This window comes from Mesocricetus auratus, unplaced genomic scaffold (genome assembly GCF_017639785.1).
Source record: "Mesocricetus auratus isolate SY011 unplaced genomic scaffold, BCM_Maur_2.0 Super-Scaffold_4256, whole genome shotgun sequence".
Taxonomy (NCBI): Eukaryota; Metazoa; Chordata; class Mammalia; order Rodentia; family Cricetidae; genus Mesocricetus; species Mesocricetus auratus.
In genome coordinates, this window is record NW_024429182.1 from 72,784,645 (window position 1) to 72,804,565 (window position 19,921).

At 50.3% G+C, this 19,921-nt stretch overlaps 1 protein-coding gene across 7 annotated transcripts; it reads left to right on the forward strand.

Annotated features, from left to right (window-relative positions):
- The first annotated feature begins 7,331 nt into the window (after nucleotides 1-7,331).
- Sh2b1 (SH2B adaptor protein 1) lies at nucleotides 7,332-15,775 on the forward strand. 7 transcript variants are annotated; one of them, XM_040754584.1, is made up of 9 exons: nucleotides 7,332-7,539; nucleotides 9,623-10,653; nucleotides 10,920-11,021; nucleotides 11,215-11,306; nucleotides 11,414-11,589; nucleotides 13,449-13,652; nucleotides 13,823-14,034; nucleotides 14,150-14,318; nucleotides 14,999-15,775. In XM_040754584.1, the coding sequence occupies exons 2-9, from the start codon at nucleotides 9,712-9,714 to the stop codon at nucleotides 15,373-15,375; spliced, it is 2,274 nt and encodes a 757-aa protein (XP_040610518.1). In that variant the 5' UTR covers nucleotides 7,332-7,539; nucleotides 9,623-9,711; the 3' UTR covers nucleotides 15,376-15,775. The 7 variants fall into 7 exon arrangements, with proteins under 7 accessions (XP_040610518.1, XP_005064487.4, XP_040610525.1 ...); XM_005064430.4 differs by lacking the exon at nucleotides 7,332-7,539 and adding an exon at nucleotides 7,617-7,738; XM_040754591.1 differs by lacking the exon at nucleotides 7,332-7,539 and adding an exon at nucleotides 7,856-8,118.
- Nucleotides 15,776-19,921: the final 4,146 nt, after the last annotated feature.

The following is a 19,921-nucleotide window of genomic DNA, read 5'->3' on the forward strand; positions in this document are numbered from 1 at the left end:
TTTCCACAGAAAATGGAAAGCTGTGGATTCCTTCCAGGCTTCTGTGGTTTGATGAACCAAGACCCCCGGAAGCAGTGGCCCAAGTGATTCAACATCTAAAACAGCTAAGATGATGCAGCCTTACAGACCACGAAAATAGAAGTTTTGTCATGATCCCCATAGTATGAACAGTGCCCCCATCCAGCACGAAGCAGTTTGGAATGAGTGACATCCAAATTCCCATATTGTTTATAAATCTTTGTTTTCATTTAAATGGGGTTGCTTATAATTGGTTAATGATCACAGCCAATCTCTTTTTAATGGTAAAAGGGGGATTATGGTATGGAAATGAATACTTGGTATGGGTATGGTTTTTCATTTATTGATACAAATTCAATGTCAATTTTGTGATGTGTATATTTCTCCTCTTGATTAAGTATTGGCTTATTTGATCTTTTAAAACATAATGCATAATTGAATATAGATTATAGTTACTTATAATAGTCAGAATTTATAGTTAGGTTAGTTAGGTTTTCTAGATACAAAGATATATTTGAGATAGATAGTCTTCAAACCTTTCAAAGACCTTCAGAAAATGGCATTTAAAATGGTTTAGGGTTTTTCTTGACAATGAGAAATGTCTGCTCCTGGCAGCACCAATAACCTCTGAGAGGAAGATGGGCATTGAAGAAACTTGTTATGGAGTTTGCTTTCAACATGGCAAGATTAGCCATTTGGGCAAGAAACTGCTCTTGCCTGTACTGCTTGACTGTTGTTGTATAAACTGGACATGCAGGACCCACAGGAAAGTGACTGCTGAACTCAGTCTTACAGGGTTTCTGCTTCATGGAAGAGTCTACAAGACTTTCTGCAGGACACAGAAAAATGAGTGACAGACTGCTAATGGAGATGGACAGTTTGACATTCCCTGCTTTGCTGAGAAGTCCTCTAGACACACTGTGGCCTATGGGCTGAAGACAGATGCCCCAACATTACGGAGGTACTTCAGGTCACTGTCCAAACAGTGAGATGTCTCTGTCAATTCTAGGGTTTATATATTATCCTTCTGTGGTCTTTGATGGAGTTGAAGACAGATAGTTATATAGTTTTCCTTAGTTATGATAAAAGATTAGCTACATATAAGACTTGGGACTCATACAGATAGGATAGATGATAAAATACTTTCTTTAAATCTTACTAAATGTTAATGAACAAAATAGTGTAACTATAATCTTACTTGATAACTGTTCCGTTTTATATATAATCTGACTGTGTTAAAGTTAAAACCTTTCTTTTTATTTAGACAGAAAAGAGGAGATGATGGGAAAGTCCTGTGTATATATCAATAAAGCACTGTTGGCAAATAGGGAAGCAAGATAGGTGGGACTAGGAGTTGAGGAGGATTCTGGGAAAGAGAGACACAGGCAGTCATGATGTAGCTGCCATAGGAATAAGAGGTCTGGACTCTTTTCTCCGGTAAGAGAAATACTTAGATTAACATTTATGAGGTAAATACTTAAGTCAGAGATAGCCAGTAAGAAACCAAGCAAACAGCCAACAGCTTCATAATTAATATAGCCTCCTGTGTGTTTATTTGGGACTGATGCGGCTCTGGAACCAGGCTGTCGGAAAGGCTGCACTCTACAGCTCTTAACCACTGAGCAATCTCCCCAGCCCTCATTTTATTTATTTTGGAGAGAGGGTCTCACTATACAGTCCAAGATGACCTAAAAGTCACTATCAAACACTTTAAATGTCAGCACTCAGGTGGCAGAGGTAGGCAGATTTCTGAGAGTTCAAAGCTTACATAGTTCTAGGTCAGACAGGACTACATAGTGAGACCCTGTCTCAAAAACAACTCACAGCCAAGGCTAAAGAGATGGCTCAGAGGTTAAGAGCATTGGATGCTTTTCCAAAGGTCCTGAGTTCAATTCTCACAACCATTCATAATGAGATCTTGTGCCCTCTTCTGGCGTGCAGGCATACATGCAGGCAGAACATTGTATAAATAAATGAATCTTTAAAAAATCAAAAACCTCACAGCCATCTGCCTGCCTCTACCTCTGCTGGGGTTAAAGATGCATATCATCACACCTGACTGTTTGTTTTCTTCAATATTATTGTGTGTATATGCATGTGTGCCTGGAATTACAGATAGTTGTGAGCCACCTTGTGGGTGCCTGGAATTGAAAAGCAACTAATCTCACTATATGAGCCATCTGAGCCGGGTGTTGGTGGCGCACGCCTTTATTCCAGCACTCGGGAGGCAGAGGCAGGCGGATCTCTGTGAGTTCGAGGCCAGCCTGGTCTACAGAGCGAGTTCCAGGACAGCCTCCAAAACAATACAGAGAAACCCTGTCTCGAAAAACCAAAAAAAAAAAAAAAAGCCATCTTACAAGTCTTATTTATTTAGTTTTGTTAGTTTGTTTGGTTTGGTTTTGAGGCAGGGTTTTTCTGTGTAGCTCTTGATGTCTGGAACTTGCTCTGTAGACCAGGCTGACACCAGACTTATAGAGATCCGCCTGCCTCTGCCTCCTGAGTACTGGGATTAAAAGTGTGAGCCCCTAACCAACTAATTTAGTTTTTTTTTTAGATTTATTTTTATTTTATGTGTGTTGGTGTTTTCCATGTACATCTGTGTGTGAGGGTATCAGATCCCCTGGAACTGGAGTCACAGACCCTTGTGAGCTGCCATGTGGGTGCTGGGTGATTGAACCCGGGTGTTCTGGAAGAACATCCAGTTGTCTTAACTGCTGAGCCATCTCTCCAGCCTCCTAATTTGGTTAGTTTTGAGACGGTCTTTCTATGTATCCCTGGTTGGCCCAGAAATTTCTATGTAGAACAGGCTAGTCTCCAACTCACAGAGAGACTTGATTGCCTCTGCCTCTAGAATGCTGGAATTAAGGCTGTGTGCCACTATACCTGGTTTACCTCTGTTTTTTTTCCCTTTTTAAAAAATTTAAGTTAGAAACAAGCTTGTTTCACATGTCAATCCCAGCTCCCTTTTCCTCCCCTCCTCCCCTGCCCTCCCCACCAGGCCCCCCAGCCCCCTACCCAATCTCCACTCTGATCCACAGGGACAGTGAGGCCTTCCATGGGGGATCTCCAGAGTCTGTCATGTCATCCAAGGCAGGGCTGAAAGAGCATTCCTCATTGGATTTACTTCTTGAAAACAGGATCACGCACGCCTTTAATCCCAGCACTCAGGAGGCAGAGGCAGGCAGATCTCTGTGAGTTTGAGGCCAGCCTGGTCTAAAAAAAAGAAAAGAAAACAGGATCACATTCGGTAGTCCAAGCTGGCCTAAAATTCACTATATAGTCCTGGCTGGCCCCAAACTCACTTCATTCTTTCTACATTGGCCTCCCCAGTGCCATGACAGCCGGCATGAGTCATCTTGCCTAGCTCAATTTATATTATTAGTGGATTTTGAGGGATACACTACTACTGGAGCCTCTGCCTTAGCACAAGGGCCCAGGAACTGACATCTTCCAGAGCAGCCTTGGGTCAGTGGTGCAGGGAGGCTGATTTGTAAAAGGTCTAGCTTTCCTGCGGCTGGCCAACCCTGAGGGATAATCTATCCTCTTGTGGGATGCAGATCACTGCTCACTCTCTGGTACCACATGCTCACCCGGCCTCCCCTGGTTTCTTCCAGCAGCACTTTATTTTGCCCTCCTCTTTCAACAAATCACACACTCTTTCTAATGTTCCTGGGAAACAGGACCCAGCTGCTTCTACTCCTTCTGTGACTGCCTGTTAAGTGTTTTCTGTTCTACAGAGGCCTAGGCCTAGCATGTCCAATGTCTGATCACCACACTGCTTTGTTTAACCCAACTGTGACTGCATCTCCACTAGACAGCTCCACCTACTTGCACAAGGACACGTCCTGTGCTTATAGAGTAGCCACTTAGTTACAGGTAACTATATTTTGTTTTGCTTCTGTTCTTTTGTTTGCTTTTGTTTTTCTGAGATAGGGTCTCACCAGTGTAGCTCTGGTTGTCCTGGAACTACACAGACCAGGCTGGCCTCAAACCCACAGAGATCAGCCTGCCTCTGGTATATACCACTACATCCAGCTTAAGTAGCTATTTGCATTAAAAACTTCAGCTCAGGGCCTAAAGAGATGGCTCAGTGGTTAAGAGCAGTGGCTATTCTTCCAGAGGACCCAGGTTCAATACCCAGCACCCATATGGCATTTTACAACTGTCTGTAACTCCAACTCCAGGAGATTCAAACCCTCATACTGACATACATGCAGACAAAACATAAATATATATAAAATAAAAATAAATAGTTTAAGGGGTTGGAGAGATGGCTCAGAGGTTAAGAGCACTGGCTGCTCTTCCAGAGGTCCTGAGTTCAATTCCCAGAAACCACATGGTAGCTCATAGTCATCTGTAATATCTGGTGCCCTCTTCTGGCATGCAGGCAGAACACTGTACACATAATAAATCTTTTTTTTTTGTTTTGTTTTTTGTTTTTACGAGGCATTGTTTCGGAGGCTATCGGTCCAGCCCGGCCTCGAACTCACAGAGATCTGCCTGCCTCTGCCTCCTGAGTGCTGGGATTAAAGGCGTGCGCCACCACCGCCCGGCCACATAATAAATCTTAAAAAAAACAAAAAAAGAAAAGAAAAAAATAAATAATTTAAAAAGCAAAAAACAACAAAAAACCCTTCAGTTCATTGATCACACCAACCAAGCCTGTGACCACATGACTACAATATCTGATTATTTCAATCATTTTGGAAATTTGATTGGATGCTGGAAGTAACTTAAAATATCTAGTATGTTCCAGGTCCTGGGTTTGATCCCCGAACCTCTGCCTCAAAAGGTTGGACAGTTTACACACAACACATCCAAACTTATCAACAGTCCTCTGTCCTTCTGTACTCTTGAACCATATCTGTTATAGATGATGGACAGGTAAGCTATGTGGAGAGTGAGGGAGGATCTGGGCCAAAGACCACAGGAAAGGGACCCCCTTCATTTGTTCTTTTTTTGAAGTGGTAACAGAGTTGGATAATGCTGGAAATGCAGACCTCCGCAAAGGTGTCTTTGAGCTGATGCTATGAGTGACAGCCTGGGTGACTTAAGGCTGGCTAAGCCATTGGGCTGGAGAGAGCCCAGTAGTTAAAAGCACTTGCTGCTCTTGCAGAGGGACTCAGGTTTGATTCCTGGAACCCGCATGGTGGTTCAAATCATATCTCCAGTTCCTGGGGATATGATGTCCTTTTCTAGTCTCTGAGGACACTGAACACATATGTGGACAAACCACACATATACACAACAAAATTTTTTTTTAATCTTTTAAAAACAAAACACTGTCTTGCCTTTTTAAAAATAAAAGGCATGTGGGCTGGGGAGGCAGGCAGGCCGATCTCTGTGAGTTTGAGGCCAGTCTGGTCTACACAGCAAGTTCCAGGACATCTAGGGCTGTTATACAGAGAAACCCTGTCTCAAAAAACAAACAAAACAAACAAACAAAAAAAGAAGAAGAAGAAGAAGAAGAAGAAGAAGAAGAAGAAGAAGAAGAAGAAGAAGAAGAAGAAGAAGAAGGAAGGAAGAAAAAAGCCAGAACTTGCTTTTTCTTTCTAAGATTTTCTAACCCCATGGTGGTGGGGTGGCACCCTTAGACAAACATTACTTTTTTTGTTTGCTTGTTTGTTTTCGAGACAGGGTTTCTCTGTGTAGCTATGTGGACCAGGCTGGCCTTGGACTCACAGAGATCTGCCTGCCTCTGCTTCCTGAGTGCTGGAATTAAAAGGGTGTACCACCACTACCTGGCCAAACAGCACTTTTTAAGTTTATTTTTAGTGCATTGGTGTTTTGCCTGCAGTGTATGTCTGTATAAGGGTGTCAAATCTCCTAGAGCTGAAGGTACAGACAGTTGTCAGCTGCCATATGGGTGCTGGGAATTGAACCTGGGTCCTTTGGAAAAGCAGCCAGTACCTTTAGCCACTGAGCTCCTATGACAAACATTCTTTCTGTGAGACTTGTCATTTATCCATTTCCATATTCTGGGTCACTTGCCTCGTTTTTTGTTTTTTCATTTTTGTCACTTGCCTCAAGGATGGCACTTGATCCAATTAGCTAGTTGGCTCTGGAAATTTTTATTTATTTATCTTTTTGGTTTATCGAGACAGGGTTTCTCTGTATTGTTTTGGAGGCCGTCCTGGAACTAGCTCTGTAGACCAGGCTGGCCTCGAACTCACAGAGATCCGCCTGCCTCTGCCTCCCAAGTGCTGGGATTAAAGGCGTGCGCCACCACCGCCCAGCTCCAATTTAAATTTTTTAAATTAATATTTATTTCAGCTTATGTGTGTTACCTGCCTGTGTATCTCTGTAGAGGTTGGAAGAGGGTATCGGATCCCCTGAAAATGGAGTTACAATCAGTTCTGAACCACTATGTGGTTGCTGGGAACTGAACCAGGGTCTTCTGCAAGAGCAGTCAGTGCTCTTAATCACTTAGCTCTCTTCCCAGTCCTGAAATTTATTTAAACTTAAATTTTATTATTGCTATTGTGTGTATGTGTAAATATGGGAGGGGCGAACAAAAGCATGTGCGGCATGCTGGAGGTCAGAAGATAATTTTCCAGCGTCCCTTTTCTTTCCACAGTGGGCTTTGGGGATGGCACTCTGGTCATCAGGCTTGCATAGCAAACACAAGCACGTTTTCCCTCTTTTTCTCACTAGCCAGGTTCTGGAAATTTTATTGGAGATCTCAGAAATAAGGGATGCTCCTTAAACTGACTTACTAAGTTGTTACGACTTATTTGCATACGGACAAAAAGCCATCTTGCTTGTTTGTGGGTGAAGGCAAATGCACGAGAAAAGTACGATCACAGATGTGAGCTACAGATGTGAGGTATCTTTTGGCCCAAGTCAACGATCACAATTTACTCTTGGCCTTTTCAATTACTTAAGCCGCAGTGAGGCTGGATCAGTGCGAGCCTAGATTACTAGAGGATGTTTGTGCGCGAGGTTTCAACAGCGTTTTGTACCTTCTCTTCTTCAACCCTGTAAAATTGCCTTGAAGCCTCTCTTGATGTTCAAGTTCTATGTGCATGTACCTCCTGGTTGTACCCCAAGCATGTCCGAAGCTGACCTCGCTATTGCTGCCCATCTTTAGTTCCTGTCTAAGGTGCAGCCCTCCTGGACCACCTTGTCCCTTTCCTTCGAAAAGCCAAGGTCGTAAATTCGGGATCATTCGGCTTCCCAAGGTCACCGGTTCTTCGCTCGCCCAACTCCCTGGGGGCGGTGTCTGTGTCCCCCTTGTGCGGGGGCCAGGCGCTCTAGGCTGCAGCTAGCTCTTCAAAGAGCTTTATCATCTCGCTGATTTTCCCGTGCTGGGCGGCTACTCTCTCCGCTCAGGTGCTTCTCTATGGTTGACTTCTCGCCTTTGTCTTGAATTCACTTCGGAGGACGCTCGGCTGGGACGCAGCTCCTTCCCACAGTTGTCTCGGTGGTCCCTTTTAGGTACAACTGCGGAAGCCGCGAGCGTTCGGTGAAACCTGCGTCAGCCGAGCTCCTGAAAGCTCTGCGCTGAGAACGATGGCGGAAGTGAGTACGAAGGTGCCCTCCTTCTTACTGCTCTTCTCTATGGTCGCTTCCTTCCGCGTCGGGAAAACCCGTCCCGGCGCCTGCGCAGAAGCGCGTGGTGGGAGCTCGTCGCGGAGGCGGGGGGCACAGGGAGCGGGAGCTGCGGCCGTCGCCGCCGCCGCTGCCGCCGCCGGAGTTAAGCGCGGGGACCGAGATGCAGGTGGGACCGGAACCGGAACCCCCCCTCTTCAAGTGCCTCTATCCTCTCCGGGACTCGACCCTGGAGCCTGAGGAGCCTGGGCGGGGGTCGGCTGGGGGCTCGGGGCTGGAGGGGTGCTTGGCTTCGGAGAGGGCTGCTGCTAGGTCTGTTTCCCCGGAGGCTCCGGCCTGGGGGCATGTGGAGGGTGTCCAGCGATTAGCATCGGGTCTGAGTGATTGACCACGGGGCCAGGAGGGTCCAAACCTGGAGTGCAGCCTGCACCCTCCACCACCCGCCCTTCTGGAATGTCAGAACTAAGCCAAGACTCAGGTGCACCGGGAAATTGTGACTGAGCCTTCTTGGCAGAAGAGAAACTGAGTCACCAGTCCAGGAACCGCAGGGTCAGCGGGCCTGAAGGGGGCTGGGTCGGCCAGTGGTGCTGAGGGCTGGGTGGGCCTGTGTGAGCCGAGGTAGCCTCTGGCTGGGGACCATCTCTGCTGTGCCTGCACCTCTTGGCCCGGTTCCCCTGTGTTCTGTGACTCCCGCATCTCCTGGCAGCTTCTCCATGGTTTGGAGTTGTCCCTGCGGTTGGGGCCAGGGGGCGGAGGGGGGGGTGTCTCTGACATACAGCCTGGTTGTAGATTTGATGAAGAGTCTGACATCTCTGATAGTTTGAGGAGACTTACCTGAGCTGTCCTGGGCAGACACTTTATCGTAGGGCAGGACCACTCGCCAAATAGCTATTGGTTGTAAATTACATGCTGAGCTCTGTCACATTCTTGTTGTGACTTAGAGTTGTGACATCATCAGACGCTCTTCCCTCTAGTTTCTTATACATAGAGAAAATGGGACCCATAATACTGTCCTCACCCATATAGTGAATAAGGCAGTCATGTCTTATGTGCTCACTGTATGTCAAGCACAGGCATGTACCTTGTCATCTCATTTCTCCTGAAAACTGTAGCAGGTAGAGATTATTAACTGTATTTCACAGATACGGAAGCTGAGCTCACAATGCTAACAGGTGGGCTGAGCTGGGGCTTCAGTTCAAGTCTCACAGGCTTTAGGGCGTACTTCCCAGGGAGAGAAGAATCTTGAGTCCTAGCTCCCTGTGATGTCTTACTTATGTGGCCAGTAAAGACTTGCCCTGACCCAACACCATCTCTTTTTCTCTAGGGCTGCTGCCAGTCAGCCCTAGACTAGAGGGGTAACCCAGAGATTGGTCTTTAACCACTCCGAACTTCCACACAAGACTTAAGTGCAGGGTTTTAGGATCAGCTTCTAAGACAGCTGATCCTTCAGTTCATCATCCACTCATTGGGCCTCTGGAGCAAGGTCTCTGACCTCTGTAATCCCTGTTGCCCCCTCCTAACCCCCCTGAGAACAGCAAGAGGAGCTGTGGTTAAGGCTGGTTCAGCCAGTCCTTGGAGACTAGAACTATGCAGTGGAGAACACAGCAGACTCTGAATTCTGTAATTTGTTTGAGGGTCTGTTTCCTCATCTGAAGGGTTATTAAGCTTTCTAAGGAAAGGTAAAATGACCTTGTGACACCTGCTGGAACAGCAGCTGGAAAGTGTGTGGTAGTTAGGGAAGGCTTTGCTTTCAGAAGGGACAGTGGTGATCTCTAAGAGTTCTTTGTGGCATAAGATGCTCCGAGGCCGTCTCTTTCCTGGATCCCACAACAGGAAAAGTGTTAGCAATGGTAGCAGGGAAGATGCAGGATGGACACTGGGCTGGGCATCCCTTATCCCTGGGGTATATGTGGGGTGTGGATCTTGAAGAGGGCAAAGCAGTTTGCTTCTCTTCCTCTGTTGGGAATCTGGATGGGAGTACCTGGCTTGGGCAGGGACACACCCCAATCTCACCTCTGCAGTGACGCAATATGTATGCCTCTTCTTCCTACAGCTGCTGCCGCTCACCCCGTGTCCTTTGGCCGCTTCCTTCTTTGCTGCCCCTCCTCACAGGCTCCCCCTGTCCTCCTCCTGGGGCCCATCATGAATGGTGCCCCTTCCCCGGAGGATGGGGCCTTCCCTTCTCCGCCAGCGCTGCCACCACCCCCTCCCCCAAGTTGGCAAGAGTTCTGTGAGTCCCATGCGAGGGCTGCTGCCCTGGATCTTGCCCGTCGGTTTCGCCTCTACCTGGCCTCCCACCCACAGTATGCAGAGCCTGGAGCAGAAGCTGCCTTTTCTGGCCGTTTTGCTGAGCTCTTCCTGCAGCACTTCGAAGCTGAGGTGGCCCGGGCCTCGGGCTCACTCTCCCCACCCGTCTTGGCCCCGTTGAGCCCTGGTGTGGAGACTGCACCACCACATGACTTGTCCCTTGAAAGCTGTAGGGTGGGTGGTCCCCTGGCTGTGTTGGGCCCATCTCGATCTTCTGAGGACCTAGCTGGCCCCCTTCCTTCCTCAGTCTCTTCCTCCTCTACATCATCTTCAAAGCCGAAGCTCAAGAAACGCTTTTCCCTCCGTTCAGTGGGTCGCTCAGTTAGAGGTTCTGTACGAGGCATCCTGCAGTGGCGGGGGGCCGTTGACTCTTCCTCCCCAGCTGGGCCTCTGGAGACCACATCAGGCCCTCCAGTTCTAGGTGGAAACAGCAACTCCAACTCCTCGGGTGGTGCTGGGACAGTTGGTAGGGGATTGGCTAGTGATGGCACATCCCCTGGGGAGAGATGGACTCACCGCTTTGAGAGGCTGAGACTGAGTCGTGGAGGGGGAACCTTGAAAGACGGAGCAGGAATGGTACAGAGAGAAGAGCTGCTGAGTTTCATGGGGGCTGAAGAGGCTGCCCCTGACCCAGCAGGAGTGGGCCGTGGAGGAGGGGTGGCTGGCCTGACCTCAGGGGGAGGAGGGCAGCCTCAGTGGCAGAAGTGTCGCCTACTGCTCAGGAGTGAAGGAGAAGGAGGAGGAGGAAGTCGCTTGGAGTTCTTTGTACCACCCAAGGTGAGCCCACAGGAGGGTGGGTAGCTGGAAATGACGGTGGCTGAAGAGGTAGTACAGCTCTGTAGACAGCTATGGGGTTGGAAGCCCATGTACACAAGTTGCTGTCCTGGGTTCAGCGCTAACTAGGCTCTCGGTTGCCGGTGGCGGATCTGAGACCACAGAGATATTACTATTTTGCTTCATCCAGGAGGGAAAGGTGGATGAATGGAGGGAGGGACAGCTGGCCTTGGCATAAAGGCCTGGTTCTTACTGCCTTTCCCACCTAGGCATCCCGGCCCCGACTCAGCATTCCCTGCTCTACTATCACTGATGTCCGCTCAGCCACGGCCCTAGAGATGCCTGACAGGGAGAACACGTTTGTGGTTAAGGTAGGCGCTCTAAGCTCTGCCCCAGAGTGCTTGTGCTTGAGAAAATGCTCTCGATAGATTTAGGCGAGTGTGTTTGGCAGCAGGATGATTATGTGTCAGGACAGGCTTTGAGTCTGTCCCTGGGGCTGTTGGATGCGGCCTCTGGGCTGCCTACCCCCTGCCCTGGCTGAAGTCCAACCTCTTGGCCTTGTAGGTAGAAGGCCCTTCAGAGTACATTTTGGAGACAACAGATGCACTTCACGTGAAGGCCTGGGTGTCTGACATCCAGGAGTGCCTAAGCCCAGGGTAAGAAGCTTGCCTCTTCTTGAGAGGATCTGGAGATGGGTAGGGGAGCAGCTTTGTGTCTTTCTCCTGGTGGTTTTCTCCCAGCACCATTTTCCCTGTCTTTGTAGACCCTGCCCTGCTATCAGCCCCCGTCCCATGACCCTTCCCCTGGCCCCTGGGACCTCCTTCCTCACAAAGGATAACACAGACAGCCTGGAGTTGCCCTGCCTGAATCATTCAGAGAGCCTGCCCAGCCAGGATCTGCTGCTGGGACCCAGCGAGAGTAATGACCGCCTGTCGCAGGGTAAGGTGGAGCCTTCGAGAGCTGCTGGGCCAGGCTCCTTACTCTATCAAACCTCTCATACTCCCCTGTTACTTTTTCTGTAAGCCTATAGGCTACCACTATGTCTGGAAGTAATAGTTCTCTTCTGCGTGCTTCCAGAATGCTTTGTGGGCATCTTTGTTTTTGTTTTGTTGTGCATCCCAGCATGTGTCAGCGACCTTTGCGCTTTTTCTTTTGGTCTGACTTAACACTCATACACTCACAAACAGATGGCTGTCTGGCCCAACTCACCTTCCAGACTCTGCCTCCACTCTACTCTTTTCTCCTGACCCTGGTTCTGAGTTTCAGCTTCACGGTTCCTGGTGCACAGACGTATTCCGTCAACAAAAAGAGTTATCATAGACTGAGATTGTTAGAGCTAGCATAGACCTTACAGCAGATTGCAAGTAGCTAAGACCACAGGGAGGAAATAGATTTCCTGAGGTTTCTTACAAAAATGGGCTATACTGTCATACCTGTTTTCTAAGAGTGTCTGCTGGCCGAGACCTGAGGTGTGGCAGATGTTCAGTCAGGTCCTAGTATGTCACTGGCTGCATGCTAGGCTCTGGGGTGAATGGGGAACTCAGATGATTCAAATGGCTCTTTGGTTTTCTTGGTTTTGCTGTAGCTGAATTGGTAAGACATTCCCAATAAAAAGTGGGTCTCCGGGGCTGGAGAGATGGCTCACCAGTTAAGAGAACAGGTTGCTTTTCCAGAGGACCTGAGTTCAGTCCCCGCACCCACATGGCAGCTCACGACTGTCCATAACTCCAGTTCCAGGGGATCTGATACCTTCACACCAACATATAAAATAAAGTTAAATAAAAAAAAAAAAAAAGCGGGTCTCCAAAATGGGGCATTTGCTTATGTCCTTTGAGCAGCCCAAGCAAGGAACATCTTGGGAACTCAGGAAGAAGCGAACAGGGGAGATAGAATAGACAGAATACTGCACAGGGCAGGTGAGAGAAGAGAGTGGCTTGGAGGATGCCGGGGACCTTGCTGAACCCTGACATAGGAAGTACCAGGATGCATGGAAAGTGATGGGCTTAAGTGAGAAAGGGAAGAACTCACGGCATAGTAAAGGGAAAATCAAGTTGATTTGGCCTAAAGGGGCTAATAGGAAAGAGGAAGATGTGTATTTCCTTTTGTCACTGATGATTGAATGCAGGGCCTTCTCTTGGTAGGCAAGTACTCTGCCACTGAAGGATGTTCCCAACTCTTTTGTGTGCTTTAGGCTGAACAACAAGTCTCCAGCCTCAGCCTTGTGAGTGCTTAGTATAGGAATGTACCTTTGACAGGGTTTTTTTTTTTTTTTTTTTTTTTTTGGTTATTTGAGACATGGTTTCTCTGTGGCTTTGGAGGCTGTCCTGGAACTCGCTTGGTAGTCCAGGCTGGTCTCGAACTTACAGAGATCCGCCTGCCTCTGCCTCCCGAGTGCTGGGATTAAAGGCGTGCGCCACCAACGCCCGGCGACAAGGGTTTTTGATGTCCTTCAAGTTGGTAGTTTTCCTTTCTGGTCTAAACAGAGGGCTCCTTTCTAATGCGGGCATTTTCAGGGCTTCTATCCCTCACCCCACCAATCATTGCAATAATCTTTCAGCTGTTGATTCAGAAAAGACATAGGGACATTTGGATTCTAGGACCTCCTCGAAATAACCATGGTCCCTCAGCCAGCAAGCAGTGTAAGTCAGAACCATCGCAAAAATCCATCAGGGTCAGTCCTCCAGAGGTGTGCGGGGGCTGGGCACACAAGTGGACAGCCAGCGGGGAGATGGCAGGAGCCCAGGCCTCTAGAAGAGGAACCTGTGGTGTTCTCACGTTTGGCCTGCATTTCCTTTCAGGGGCTTACGGGGGCCTCTCAGACCGGCCGTCAGCGTCCTTCTCCCCCAGTTCTGTCTCCATTGCTGCTTCCCATTTTGACTCAATGGAGCTGCTTCCTCCAGAATTGCCCCCTCGCATTCCTATTGAGGAGGGGCCTCCAGCAGGGACAGTTCATCCCCTCTCCACCCCCTATCCTCCCCTGGATACTCCAGAAGCAGCCACAGGTACTGCGTGCATGCATAGCTCTCCTTGGCTTATGGTCCTGTATTGGAGCTGGAGGGATGGTACCTGGGAGGGACCAGTGACCTGGCTGGGAGGGACATGTCTCAAGAGGAAAACAAGGCTAGGGAGAAGCCTCTGACACCCTGTTTTCCCCTCTCTCTCCTTGCTGAAGGGTCCTTCCTGTTCCAGGGGGAGCCAGAGGGAGGTGAGGGGGATCAGCCCCTCTCAGGATATCCTTGGTTCCACGGCATGCTGTCTCGACTCAAGGCTGCCCAGTTAGTGCTGGAAGGAGGCACTGGCTCCCATGGTGTCTTCCTGGTACGTCAGAGTGAGACAAGACGTGGTGAATATGTCCTCACTTTCAACTTCCAGGGCAAGGCTAAGGTGAGTGGTCCTGAGGACTGTGTTGGACAGTGCTTGGGTGGCAGTTGTTAGGGGAGGAGGAATTATAACTGGCAGGGACCTGAGCGCCCACCTTACTTGCTCATCCTGCCCTCAGCACCTGCGTTTGTCACTGAATGAGGAGGGTCAGTGCCGGGTCCAACATCTGTGGTTCCAGTCCATTTTCGATATGCTTGAGCACTTCCGGGTGCATCCCATCCCTCTGGAGTCTGGAGGCTCCAGTGATGTTGTCCTTGTCAGCTATGTGCCCTCCCAGCGGCAGCAGGGTGAGCAGAGCAGGTCTACAGGGGAGGAGGTGCCCGTGCACCCAAGAAGTGAGGTGTGTGTGCCAGGAAGACGGGGTGGGGGGCTGGAGGAGAGGCCCTGCTAGTGGGGAACAGGGCAGCCCAGGGTCTGAAGGGGCTGCAGAAAGCTGACAGGGTACAGGCAGGCAGAGGCTCCTCACGGGGCCGGGGTAGTGGAGAGTTGGGTGGTGCATTCCCATTTCATCGGATCCTCCACTCCATTGTCTGTCTTCTGGACCCATCCTTCTTGGCCTTGTCTTTGATCTTTTGGGGGATTCATGGTCTGATCCCCCTCCTTCATCCCTTGATGTCTGATGTCCCTGTCTGATCTCTCACTTTCCCCCACCCCACCATCCCATCTGTCCCCACATTGCCCCTCCCCCCAGGCCGGGAGCAGGCTGGGAGCCATGCAGGGGTGTGTGAGGGCGACCGATGCTACCCCGATGCCTCCTCCACCCTCCTGCCCTTCGGAGCGAGTGACTGTGTGTAAGTGTGGTCCTCTCACCGCTGCCCATGATCCATCTTCCATGGAGGGGGGTTGCTCAGGAGATGGAGTATGGGGAGATAGCACATGGCTCCTGGGGAGGACAAGCCAAGGGGAGACCACCACAAGAACTCGCTTCCTTCCACAGTCAATGTGTCTTCTTACCATTCCTATCCAGAACGGAACACCTCCCGTGACCCAACCCAGCCCCCTGAACCCCCTCCATGGACAGATCCCCCACATCCTGGGGCAGAAGAGGCGTCGGGGGCGCCAGAAGTGGCGGCCACCACAGCCGCAGCAGCCAAAGAGAGGCAAGAGAAAGAGAAAGCGGGCGGTGGAGGGATCCAGGAAGAGCTGGTCCCCGTGGCTGAGCTGGTCCCCATGGTTGAATTGGAAGAGGCCATAGCACCAGGCACTGAGGCCCAGGGTGGTGCTGGCACTGGTGGGGACTTGGGGGTGTCCCTAATGGTGCAGCTTCAGCAGCTACCACTAGGGGGCAACGGAGAAGAAGGGGGCCACCCCCGAGCCATTAATAACCAGTACTCCTTTGTGTGAGATACCTACCCACCCTCCATTTTCCTACTCCTAGCCTTAAGTTGTGAGACTGGGCTGGGTAGGGACACCGAGGAAAATGGGAGTCCCCTCCCCACTTGCTTCCTGACCCTTGTCAGCCAAGGGTGTGTATGTTGGTACAAGTAGAGGTTCAAGAGCCCTGTTAAGTTCCCAGTTACTACACTACAGGTGCCCTTGCCCCAAGCCAAGGACTTGGGCTCCATTACCTCCCTAAGGGGCTCTTATGGTCAGTCCCATCCTTGGGGGCTATTTCCCCACTAATTACCCCCCAACCCAAGCAAGGGTGAGGGGGAAGGGCTGTCAGTTATATTAAGGTTGTTGTTGTTGTTTTAAACAAAATGGAAAAGCATAAATAAATAAAGGGTTTATCTTAGTTCCATCATGATGGCTGTGGCTAGTGTTTGGAGCGGGAACTGAGACAGTGGATAAGGCTGTCTTCTGAGCTCAGAGACCAAAGAGCTGGCCAGGGTCCAGTCCTTTCCACTCTAGTCCAAGGCCTTTGGAGCCACCTCTTCTGTAGGCCACTTGGTTTACTGAGTACTAAAGTGCAGGACTCAACTGTACTTCTTGGGGGTTCCAGCATGTTTTGTTTTTCCGGGTAAGGGTTTCTTTTAAGACAGTGTCTTATTATGTGACCAGAACTGGTGATCCTCCTGCTTCAGCCACCTGTGTGTAGAAGTGATGACACGGCCACAACCTGCCAGCTTGTTCTTTTAAAATGGGGTTTATGGTCACTGAAGGCCTTTGCTTTACCAGACCTTTTTTTTTTTTTTTTTTTTTTTTTTTTTTGGTTTTTCGAGACAGGCTTTCTCTGTGGCTTTGGAGGCTGTCCTGGAACTCACTCTGTAGACCAGGCTGGTCTCGAACTCACCCAGATCCGCCTGCCTCTGCCTCCCAAGTGCTGGGATTAAAGGCGTGCACCACCACAGCCCAGTTTTTACCGGACTTTTTGAGTGAAGCTCTTATCCTAGGAAGAACGTGGGCAGAGGAGATGCTGGAGTCACGGAGTTGGAGGAGACTGGCTGTAACAGTTCAAGTTGACTGCCGAGGGGCCCAAGGCCAGACTCATTGTCCCCTTTGTCAGAGACAAGCTGGATGACAGTACTGGCTTCGAGTCCTGGTGTCGCCTCTCGTTTGTTGTTTTGGACCTAGTGGCAGGGCAAGCAACTCTGGACCTTGGTATCCTCTGTGAGATGTGAAATTTCTCTAAATTGGTGCTACTGATGTGACTTGGCCTAAATGTTTCTTTCTGTGTTTATAAACGTCCCAAGACTTCCCTTGAAAGTCACAAGTTCCAAGCTGGTAGTGGTGGTGAACACCTTTAAACCCAGCACTTGGGAGACAGAGGCAGGTGGATCTCTGAGTTTGAGGCTAGCCTGGTCTACAGAGTGAGTTCTGGGACAGCCAGGGCTACACAGAGAAACCGTGTCTCAAAACCAAAAGAAAAGAAAAGAATGAATGAAAGTCACAAGTTGCAATTGCTTGGGTCCAGTTTCTACATGTTCCCCATCTCTCCTAGCTCACTTCATGTTCCCCAGCCCTACTAGCTCACTTCCCTGAAGTATGGGCTGTTGGCATGGGGTCTACAACCACTACCACTACTACCAAACTCCCATTTTTAATGCAAGCCCTTCCCGGGATACATCTTTCAGCACTGCATCCATGATCTCCAACAGGGGTGCCCTGGCTTCCCAGGTTAGGGTGTGGGCAGGGGTTGTAGAAGGAAAGCAGGATCTGAAGACTGTTATCCTCCCTTCCACCTTACCACTGTCTCACCCCCTCCCCTGGGAAAGTGGAGTGAGTGGCTGATCTTCTGTCCCTCAGCCTCTGCCCCACCTCCAAGAGGCTGTACCCACACTCATGACCTTGCTATTCTGAGCCCTGTGTTGGTTCTGTGGGGAGATGGACAGGAGACAGCTGAGCTCATAGTCTACCTAGGGTGGGGGTTGGTTGGGGGAAGCCTGCTGGCTCTTGTTTTATCTTATCCCTGGGGCTCCCCAAATCTTGGCCTCGATAGGGATTGAATTAGCCCTGTGGGGAGGTTGGGCAGAGGGTGGCTTTAGACCTGTGTGCTGTGTTCTCCAAGTGGGATTGTTGGATAGCCAATGGCCAGCTAGGGCTGTAACACCTCAGAGAGGGAAGGCCTGATCCTCCCCTAATCTCATGGCAACTGGTGCTCAAAGGCACCCCTCCCCCATGCCTTGCCATCCTGGGGTGGGCAGAAAGACACCCCAGACTACCATGTCCTGGCTAGAAGAGCCCAAGAGATGATGAGATTCCCTGTTAAATATTTGTGGAACTAGACAGGAATGGGTCAGGCTCTGCCTTCATGCCCTTCACAGCCTGCCCTCTCTCTGCCTTTCCTCAGCCTCAAAACTCAGGAGCGAGAACACCTTCAATCTTGGTGTAGTGGGAAATGGTCTGAAACTGCCTCATTTGCCCTCTCCAGGGAAGATCACAGTGCAGAGAGGTGTCCCCCGCAGTGTCTCTCTCTAGCCTTCATTTATCTATCTGGGAAGCTGAGGAGGTAGAAATGAGTAACCTCAAAGAGCCTCTTTGGCAGGGGTGTCCTGTAAAGCCTGCCTTCTTTCCTCACTCACCTTCTTTGAAGCTATCATGTCCCTACACCATGTTTGGGCATTCCTGCTGCTGAGAGACAGTGGCCCTGTCACTCATCCAGATGCTGTTGGGGATAAGCCAGCTAGGGCCCCAACATCCATGGGTGCTCAGCCTGCCTCTGACCCGAGGTGGAGGGTCCTGAACCAGGCAGAGATGTCTATTTATGTGGCCCCTACAGTCCCACTGCATTGTCTTAAGCTCTTCCCCTTCAGGTCACAGCAGGACTCCAAGGGAGGGATTTGTGGGAACTGTGAAAAGAGGGCGGGAAGGAACACCTTGTCCTCACGTCACCCCTCCCCCAAGTCTGGGCAGAAGGCAGGATGAATCTGAGACTTAGTCCTTTGTTTCTATCTATCCCTGTTGGCCACCCCTCACCCCAAACAAGTGTGGCTTCTTTTTGTTCTGCCGGACTCTGCTTCTTGTATCATTCTGTGTGCTGGAGCCCTAGTGTGGGAAGTGCTTCTTAGTTCTTTTCAGGGAAACTGAGGCTTGGGTAGAAGTGGGACCTGTGCTCCAGGGCTGCAATGCTGCTCACCCTTGCTGACCTTTCAATATTGACTCCCATGGAAACTTCTCTGCCTCAGTTTCCTCCCTGCTTGCATCCTGGCCCATGTACCTTGTCTGATCCTCCAGCAGCTGCCTTGGTGGAAACCAAAAATGCCCCAATGGCGAATCGGGGTGGGGAAGGGTGGCTCAGAGCAGCTGCTTTTCGGAGGAAGCTGACACCCAGGCCAGTCCTTCAGCAACAACTTGTGTCTTTGCACCCAGCCCCTGGGACCCGCCCACTTGACTGCCACAGCCAGCGCCTGCTGTTTCTTTTCCCTGTCCTCAGACAGGGGACTCTGTGTGTCTTCCACCTGGGCTCTGTCACCTCTTCATACCTCCCCCATTCCTCCCTCTGGGGCCTCTGCTTTATCCAACTTCAGGGGTCCTGCCCTTGGACTCGTTTTGCATGGGGCTAGCCAGCTCCAAAGTATTCTTACTGGGCTTGATCCTCATTCCCTCTGTGGGCTGTTGTATCAGGACCAGAGTTGCTGAGACCACCACACCTCTGGGTGTCAACAATGAAGCCCCTGGGATGAGGGCCCGTGGGATGAGGAAATCCACACCCTGAAACATTTACCCCTCCCCCTCTGCCATCAGCACATTCTCTAGCCTCTTGGGTTACCTGACTGCCTGGGTGTCCCATTTTCTTCGGGGGGGATTCCCTGCCAGTTTCAAGGGGGAGCTAAAGGCTGTGTTCCCAGAGACTGAGCTAGCACAGTCATAGCGGCGGGGGGGAGTTTAGGAGACACAGACAGTCCTGGCTTTGCTCACCAGGGCCTGGACACTAAATCCCTTGTTGATGGCTGCAGCAACCCCTCCCTAGGGTAAGGTTACCATCTTCTGCCCTGTCCCCTTGACTGTCTTCCCTTCCCCACTTCCCCTTATCTCTCCAGAACTACTTCCTCTGTCCCCCAAAGATGCTTTTCCCGCTCCTTTGGTTCCCACAAAAGCTTGGCGTACCTCCCCTGTTCTCTGAACACAATAGGCAGAGGAGGAGACTGTGGCAGTGGAAAGGGCCTCAGGATGGTCAGGACAGGAAAGGGCGGAGGGCAATGAAGCCTAGGGACAGAGGGGGCTGTTGGAGCGAGCTTGGAATTGTGCATTTAATGTAACTGGGGAAGTTGAGGCAGCTGGGGGCAGGGTCAGTAGCAGATAACGGAAAATGACTTTATTCCCTGCCCCCTTCCCTGGGGCTGGGGCCACCCTTATGAGTGACATCTCAGGCTGCAGCCCTACTGTTCTTCTCTGTCAGCAGAAATCTCTCTCTCTTCTGACCCCTCCTGCTGGGGTCTCAGCCAGCCAATCCCTGATCTGGGGGGAGGGGGAGCCTGGCCCCCCACTCCCTCATAAGGACCAGCTGGGG